Genomic DNA, 8,807 nt, shown 5'->3' with positions numbered 1-8,807 from the left:
TTGCTAGAAATACTGCAAAGATATCAAATCACATCCAAGACCCTCAGAATTTATCTGCTGTAAGTATCACTGGTCACATCCTACCTGGCTCACACACTTTTTAACACAAGCAATGAGACTTGACTTTGTGGCTGGAGAGTAGTATGATCCTGAATGCACAGTATCATGCACTTTGCTGGAGAGTGATGATCTATGCCTAGAAATTCTTCTTTTTGTATGTGCATATGTAACAGCAGCATAAATTCAAGTCTATATTTTGGAATATTTTGTGCTCTAGATCTTTTAATTTCTTAGGAAACTGTGTGGTACTCAGATACAGCTCCCCCTTAGCTGTACAGTCCTGTCAAAACCATTATGTTTATTTGGAGGAGTTACTTTTGGCTTGCTGTCTGTCCTCGTTTGCTGTATCAGGGTCAGGATCTGTTTCCAGGGTTCAGATGAATACATTAGTTGCCCTGCTTCCTAATGATACCCTGTGAGTGTGTATTGCACCGTGTCCCTGTGAGTCCATATAGGCCTGAAAATGTGTCTTAATAGGTGTTATCACCTGATGTTAGCATGCATTGGATATCCCTTGTACTGGGATATTCTAGGTTTATCCGCTAGAAGTACTTGCTCTCGCTGAATGCTGGAGGTTTCCATTCAATGTTTTATATATTTTATTTAATGTTTTAAATGTTTTATGTATTGTATTGAGTCAGGCCTAAGTCCTTCTTTTCCGAGTCAGCTGAAGGTCCAGAGGTAGTGCTCTGCTTCTCTGTCTTTGAGTGCACTTTCTTTCGTGATTTGTAGGATGAGCTCCTCTTCTGGTGTGAAAGAGAGGTATCTGAATGTAGCTAAAATACCAGGAAGTATTCACTGTGTCTCTTCCCTGCCAATTGCTGTAATGGCTGAGTGTGATATAAACTTCCACCAGCAGTTCCAGCCCATTCCTCCTATAGTATTGTCATTCAAGGTCATTTATTCCTTTATTGCTGAGGGAACATACACATATGCAAAGTAACTTTGATTATGTAATTAGACTTTATTGGTATCTAACCCAGACTTGCAATGAGATAGAGTTAAATTTGTTTACCCATTCTTCATAAATCCAGACTTTTGAGCACTTACCCATGCAGCCTTTTTTTCCCATTGGCCTTGTAGCTTGTGCATACTACTGAGCTCCTTAAGGATAAATAAAAGGTGTGCACTGTGGGAGCAAAATGTACACTCTGTTTGCAACATTCATCAAGTGCTAGATGAGAATGAGTTTCTTTCTTGGTGCCAACATTAAAAATAGAAGTAGTTGGGGTGATGTTATGGTGGGGACAGGATTTCAACAAGGTGGTGGGTGTATGGAAGTGAGACAGGACTTGTAGGAAAAAGCAATTTCTTCCATCAGATAAAACCTGGGAAGAAATAGACATCTCTTCAGGTCAAGTGCCCTGACCCTTCTGCAGGTTAAACTTGAGATTTGGCCCTGGATACCACCAAAAGCAAAGCCCTTGCTGCCCTGTGTCTGAGTGCAAGCAGGCTCTCTCTTGTCTCGGGGGTGGTAGGAATGGAATAGCCTACAAGATTTTCTGACTTCCAAACCTGAGCCTGTTCCCACACATCTCCACGCTGTGCTCTTCTTTGCTCACAACACAGGGGCCTCACTGGCTTATCACTTGGGCACAGGATCACGTGGCTGGGAACCTGAGACTCAAGCATTATCTCAACCTGTGCCTGTGACACGTGTGAGACCCCCAGAAGGGGAAGTGAGGCCAGGGAGATGTGGGGTTTGCTCCTACTTATCCCACAACCTGTGTGCTTCAATCAACTGCCATTGACCACAGCCACTATACTTTACAGTCAGGTGTTGCAGAGCACTGTCTTCCCTAAAACATGCGTTCCCAGCAGTCGACAAGGAAATATTATGTTTATCTTTTTATTGACTGAGTCATCCCAAATGCTGGTAGCATGAAGGCTTGCTGGATGGCAGGATTTATAATATCACTCAGGCAATCACCATCAAACTCAACACGGCACCCTGATGTTGAACCTAAGAAACAAACCTGTCCCAAAGGAAGCCAACTCCAAAGTTGGTGGAGTTATTTCAGCCCTGAAAGATGCAGGATTTGAAACCTGTGCATTGAACTACCAAACCAGTGCGTGCTCCTTTGGGACATGGCAAGCGTGTATTTGTAGAAAGTGGAATTAAGAGTCTCTATGACAGGTTTTCTGCATGGACCTTTTCAGCTGTTCAAGACCACACTTAATTAAGTGCAAAGTGTCAGCCATAAAAATGGGGTGGAGGGGAGTGTTTTATCTCTCCAGCAAGTAAGAATGGATGACGAAGCCACCAGAGTCAATGGCACTATTCAAATTATAGGTAAAATTAACCCCTTGTGGTAAACAAGAAAAGGGTTTAATAAATGAGATGATTTCACATTACTCGGGTAATAACCAGTCTGCCATTGAGTCTATATCTGTTCCATGTTTCAAATGACAAGATTTGGCAATGAAGCCTTATATAAAAGATCATGCGTGAGGTTTTCTAAAGTAGTGAAAGGGCACAAGGTTTTTTCTTGGTTTCAGTAGAAGTAGACCTGGCCAGAGAGGGATCAAAGCTGAATTTAAGCAAGAAAAAGAAAGTCTAGTGCACTCAGGCAGGACAAAATGCAGGCATTTGTGTGGCAAAGCCAGGCATATCAAAGAGTGAGGTGGCAAAACAGGTGCTTGCAAGCATCAGATTGGATTGTACAGCTTGAACTTTGAAACATGTGACCAGATGCCAGTCATGATGAGACTGGGAGAAAGGGACAACGAGGGTTCTGTGTCTCCTTTGGATTTGGGCAGGGCAGCCAGCTGAGAGTGGCTGGAGCAGGGGAGCTGTGGTGGAGGGACTGCAGCCCGAGTCTCCCAAGGAAGAGGCAGGTAACCTGTTGAAGCTTCCCACGCACGACTTGGGAAGCCTTTGCAATCCTTATTCATAAGGACATCGCATGTCTGTCTTACAGAAGGACCAACAGGGAAAAATAATTAGGAAAAAACAGCTTTTATTTGATACTTTTATTTATATGCAAAACAGCTCACCATTCATGAGAGATATGAAAAACGCATCAGATAGAAACCAGATTTATCTATTTTCACTACAAAATATTGCATTATATAAAGCAACATAGACACACAAAAAAACCCTGAAAAAGACTAAAATCTTTGGATAGCAGATGTGTTTTTTTTTTTTTTTCTCTTTTGTCTCTAAAATGCGCTTCTTGTTTTAAGAGATTCACAGCAAAGAACATGAAACATTTTCAGGTTATAGAATTTTTTTGGTTGTCACAAAGGAAAGCAGTCCTGGATTTACTTTTCTTTCTTTTTTTTTTCTTTTTTTTTTAGGAAAAAATGTCCTTTCCTAAAAATATACCACACACATACACACCCACGCTCACTCCCACACACATGCATGTATACGCACACGCACATATACACCCACAAAGAAACTACTTCCCTTATAAACGATTTGCAAAGTACTTTTCAGACGTAACTATTGATCAGAAGAACAACAAGTTTTAAAAAAAACCTCTCCTAGTTAAGTGCTAGTGGTTGTTGATCCCACACAAGGAAAGAAAGAAAAAAGGTCAAGAACAAATGCCTTGATATATATAAAATATACTTATAAACAAGGAGGGAGGGGAGGTTTGTGGTACACAAGTGCAATATAATTGGAGGGAAAAAATAAATTAAAAAGAAAAGAAAATGAACACTGTATTGATCCCAACAAACACTCATAAAGTCAAACAGAATATTCCACAGGAGAAAGTGTAAACACCCGACTATAGAAACCAATTGGCACAAAGTATCCAAAGTAAAATTGCCACCACTCTGAAAAATAAATAAATCTTGAAAAAAATAAATTGTCAACTCCTTCTACCATAAATAAAAAATAGTTATTTTTAACTGCACCCATGGGTCACACGTTTAAGGTCACAAGTAGATGTTTTTGGATATATATAAAGGGGCACTTGACAGCCTGAAGAGACAATCCGGTTATACAGTTCTCTTCGAAAAGCGGGCTCTCGACCGGGCGGGGGCCCTCCGGGGGCAGAGCGCAAGCAGCGGGGACTCCCCGCCCCGCCGCCCGCCCCTGGGAAGGCGCTGCCCGCCGCGGCCCGACCCGGGGCGGCGGGACTGCGGGTCCCGGGGCTCCGGGCGTCCGTCGGGCGCTACACGTCCAGCACGTGGTTGAGATAGGAGATGTAGCAGATGGCGAGGCGCAGGATCTCGATCTTGGAGAGCTTCTTGTCGGGGGGCAGGGTGGGCAGCAGCTTGCGCAGCTCGGCGAAGGCCAGGTTGAAGGCCTCCACGCGGATCCGCTCACGCGTGGCGTGGGCCGAGCGGTACTTGGCCGTGGCGCGGCGCCGCCGGCGCTTCTCCTCCCGGCTCAGAGGCGGCGGGTGCAGCCCCGGCCGGCCCCCGCCGCGGCTCTCCCCGCCGCCGCCGCCGCCGCCGCCGCCGCCCCGGCCCTCGCCGCCGCCGCCCTCGGCGGGCTCCGGGTCTGAGACGCAGCAGCTGAGCGCCTGGGCGTCCGCGCCGCCCAGGGACTCCGGGTCGGAGGGCGCCGAGGAGGGGTGGTCGGAGTCGGCAGCTTGGTCCGGGCTAAGCATCATCTTGGAGGGGGCGGAGGAGCCTTCCCGAGACAGAGAAGCAGAGAGAGCGGGTCAGGGCCCCGGCCGCGGGAGACAGGGGCAAGGCGGGGAGCAGGGACACGGGCAGGGACACGAGGGACATGCCGGTCCCCGCGCCCTGCCCCCGGCGCCGGTACCGCCCGACCGGGGAGGAGGGAGAGAGCCGGGTGGACGAGTCGCGACTCCTTCAGGGAGTACTAATGAGAGCAATATCGGGGATAAACGATACCCCGTCATTTAACCATCCCCTCTCTAGCGTTTGACGGTAGCTTCAGCAGAGTGTACTTCCTGCCCTTATTCCCCGCGCTTGCTTGGGTGTTGAAACAGGCCCAGAGAGCAATTGAAGAATTTTTTTTTTTTTCCAAACAAGCTAATATCCAGTGTCTCAATATTAGGGTGGTTCCCCACCACCCCCATCACCCCCCAGTTTTAATATTTTCCTTTCTGGCCTGCCGGTTTCTGCTAAACCGTTTCTTTTTCGGCAACGCTCTGTGGGATCCAGGCTACAGACATGATGCTTTTAAATACAGAGCTCAAGGCTCCACAAACATAACAAGGCCAATGGGGAGATTTATTTCTCCAATCCCTACGGGATCCTATGTATCTGCTAGGCTCTCCCCTCCGCTCTTTTCTCTGTGCTCCCTCTTTTTTTCCTTTTCTTTCTTTCCTTTCCTGCTGCTAATTGTGCAGATAGCCATTTGCTAGCGATCAGATGGGAATGTTTGGAGAGTTTCCGTTTCCTAAGTGTGGGATTCAAAAAGAAACAAAACCCCAAAGCAGCGGCCAAACTTTTCCACCCCTTTAAATTTTCCCTCCTCTCCCCTCCCTGCTCGAAAAGAGGGGGAGGCTAAATAAATAAATAAATAAATGCGGACGTGCCTTTCAAAAGAAAATTGAATCGTATCTTCTTGCGGCCTCACAGAGCACCATCTGTCATGTAGACAGCAATACAAATCCGAGCGCGTCCGTGGACACGCCGGCATGTAATAAAACAATACATCAGGCAACTAGTGAATAACCTTGGACACAAATGTGTGTGTGTGTGCAGCTGGGGTGTCGAGCGAGGTGGGGAGCGAGCCCGACGGAGGAGGGAACATCGCATCCTCTCTTCCCCCGAATTAAGATTGCAAAGTATTTCCACATAAAGTTTCCAGGGAAAGTCCCAGTAAGGCCTCAGACCCGGTTGGGAAAAATAAGCTATTATTATTATTGTTAACAATAATAATAACAACAAGACGGGCAGGAGGAATTCTTCCCAGGCAGGGCTAGAGCCAAGCCTCCCCCCACGGGGCGAGACGCGGGGCACGCGTGGCAGGGCAGAGGGCTCCACCGGGGGCCGAGGCTCTGCGCTCCCCGGGGTGCGCAGGGAGCCAGGACTGGGGAGGGGGAGAGAAGAGAACTTCCTTCCCTGGGAAAGGGCCGTCTCTTGCCGGGGCCGTCGCAAACGCTTCCTCTTCGATTTTTAATAAGGAGCGTTAATCAGGCCCACAAGGCAGGGGTCGGGAAAAAACCCATTAGCGCGCAAGTCAGGTATCAGCGATCTCGTGGGGCAAAAAGATAAAGAGGAAAGGTTTAAAATCACCTTTCAACTGGCATCCAAGCGAGGGGGCTTATGCGAAAGCACGCTAGAGAGGCAGGATTTGCAGGGCGGTTGTACGAAAACGGGCAATTAAAGCGGTGGTTCCTGAAGAAAGTTGCTTAGAGGCTTTTCTACGGTGTGTGTTGAATCTCTCGCTTTGATTTAGATTTATCTGTATGGTGGGGTTTGGCGAGCTGATCCAGAAAGAGGCTTTCTTTTCCTCCCTCTCTATTTATTATTATTATTATTATTATTATTATTATTATTATTATTATTACGGTAAACCCATGCCCCGAGCTACCTGCAAAAGGGAAAGATATTGTTAAGGCTGCTTACCTCGGTGGAGTCGTTTGGACAGCCTCTCTCTCCAGGTCCCCTCGCCCCCTCGGCGATTCCTTTACAGTTCAAATGACCCTCCGGGAGCGGAGCATGGAAAAATTAAAAAATCAAAATCAAATAAAATTAATTACGAGCGAAAAAGTGTCCTGCTCGAATAGGGAAAGGCAGATCTCATCCCTCGCCGCGGCCTCCAGCGCTCCAGAGATGGGAGATGTTATACTGTCGTGTTTGTTTGCGGAGTATAAATAACAACTTAAGTTACTTACGATGCATCAGGGGAGAAAAAGCGTTTCCCCATCAAAGTCCTCCTCCGCCCGTTTGTCCGGGGCAGCGGCTGCAGCGCACCGGCGGCTTCGGCCGGTCGGTTTTAGAGGGGGAAAGTGCCCTCTCCCCCGCTTTTCTTCCTCCTCTTCCCCGACCGCGATAAATAACAAAAGGGATGCGGCGACAGCACCGGCACCGTCCGGGATTATTCCCTCTCTCCCGCCCCCTCGGCCTCTCCTTCCCCGCGGCGGCCCCGCCGCTCCCGGGCCGGGCCGGTCGCGGGGCCCGGGGCGCGGAGCCCGGGGCGCGGAGCCCGGCGCGGCGCTGCCGGCTTTGTTCCGCCTCGGCCCGGCGCACAGGCACGCCGCGGGTCGGGGTAACAATGCGTCGCTCCCTCCTTTCTTCTCTATCTTTTTTTTTTTTTTTTTTTTTTTTTTGGGGGGGTAGGGGGGAGGGTTGTAACGTGAGGTTTTGTTAATTCACCGGTCCGGCGGAGAGGGGCAGGAGCGAGGGAGACTCCGTCGGAAAATGAATGTTTGATTTAGTTCTTCTTCTGGTCCTTCAAGAACTGGCGAGGGGAGAAAAAAAAGGATAAACGAAACCCCCATCCGTCCCTGAGCTTCCTAACTCCTCCTGCATCTTTCGAGTGAAAAATAAAGAAAAATATGCGAAGGCTGAAAAAGAAAAACAAAACGAAATAAACGAAAATCTCGGCGCGGATTCGGAGCAGCTGCGAGAGATAACGGCGGTGTAGGACAAGGTACGCTCACATGCACAAAAAGAAAGTGCAGTTCCTCCTCCCACCCCTCCCGGAGTGGCAAAGAAGCCAAGGAGGGGTGCGGAAGGTGGCAGGGGCGAGACAGACTGACGGAGCGGAGATGCGTGTGGATCCACTTCTGGTACCAAAGGGTTTCGCCTAGAGATGGTCGGAAGAGATAAAGGCTCGGAGAAAAGGGGGCGGCATTTTTTCCCTCTTAAATTGGTATTTAATGGGAAAGCCTATTGGACAGAAACCTGGACACGAGTCACTTAATTGGACTTGACATCTGTCACAGTGTGGGAGTTTTCACAGCCCAAATATTTTCAGCAGATCAGATTCTCACTGAATCTGTGCCACAAATTATAACAGTCGAGAGCAGCCCATGATATAAACCCTAGCCTCTGGATATACAGTCTCTAGCCATGCTCGCTCCCACTGCCGTCGTCTCCCCCCGCCCAAATATTGGATACCCACTGATCTAGAAAAACACCGCTGGCATTTCACATGTAAGCTAATAAATAAGCTTTAAACATCAATTTGCATCATGTATACCAAGCTTGTGGAGAATCATCAGACTGGTTTTTTAGTTCATTTATTTTGGCGGTCCCCCTGCCCTGTCTCCCACCCACCCCCAATCCCAGTGAGCGGCAGGCATGGACCTGTCAGAGCCAGGGGGACAGAAAGCCTCCCCTTCTCCCTTTGCCTCCTGCCCTCCCTGCTCCAGTGCACAGACAATGAGGCGAGGGAGTCAGCCATGGGTCTGTGGCTTTTCTGCTCTCAAGATTGAGCCAGGCTCCTTTGTGCCCGAGTCAGGGGATGCCTGTGACCAAAGTGACTCCTCTTGCTGTCACCTTGCTCCAGCCCCTGCCAGATGGCAGTGCCTTCTCTGCCCTGATCCCCATTACCCTCCCTGCCGATCTCTTCAAGTGGGTTCCACTGCCACTTTTCTGGGTGTAATTGTCTTCTTCCATGGGGACTTTTCTGTGCCAAGAGCCTATAATGGTAGGCTCCCTTTGGAGCCCCCAAAAAGGGACAGTGGGAGGGGTGGGTAAGACAGAGCAGAACTGATTCTTCTGCTCACCAGCAGCTCAGTGGGTGATTCTGGGTCCCATCAGTAGGAAGTGTGGGGGAAACGTGACAGGAAGACACTTGCAGGGACACCTGAGGGTCACCCACATGCAACAGGCTGGAAGATCTTTGAATGGGGAGAGATTCT

General features: G+C 48.7%; 1 protein-coding gene across 1 annotated transcript; it reads right to left on the bottom strand.

Moving 5' to 3' along the window:
- Positions 1-3,000: 3,000 nt before the first annotated feature.
- NHLH2 (nescient helix-loop-helix 2) lies at positions 3,001-8,139 on the bottom strand. The gene is made up of 2 exons (XM_032098487.1): positions 6,565-8,139; positions 3,001-4,651 (listed from the first exon to the last, which is right to left on the bottom strand). The coding sequence occupies exon 2, from the start codon at positions 4,629-4,631 to the stop codon at positions 4,188-4,190; it is 444 nt and encodes a 147-aa protein (XP_031954378.1). The 5' UTR covers positions 4,632-4,651; positions 6,565-8,139; the 3' UTR covers positions 3,001-4,187.
- Between the last annotated feature and the right edge of the window lie 668 nt (positions 8,140-8,807).

Source organism: Corvus moneduloides, chromosome 2 (assembly GCF_009650955.1).
Source record: "Corvus moneduloides isolate bCorMon1 chromosome 2, bCorMon1.pri, whole genome shotgun sequence".
Classification (NCBI taxonomy): domain Eukaryota; kingdom Metazoa; phylum Chordata; class Aves; order Passeriformes; family Corvidae; genus Corvus; species Corvus moneduloides.
This window is presented reverse-complemented; position numbering and strand designations above follow the sequence as displayed.

Excerpts from the sequence above, each read along its gene's own strand:
- NHLH2 (XM_032098487.1), bottom strand. The coding sequence starts at position 4,631 with ATGATGCTTAGCCCGGACCAAGCTGCCGACTCCGACCACCCCTCCTCG.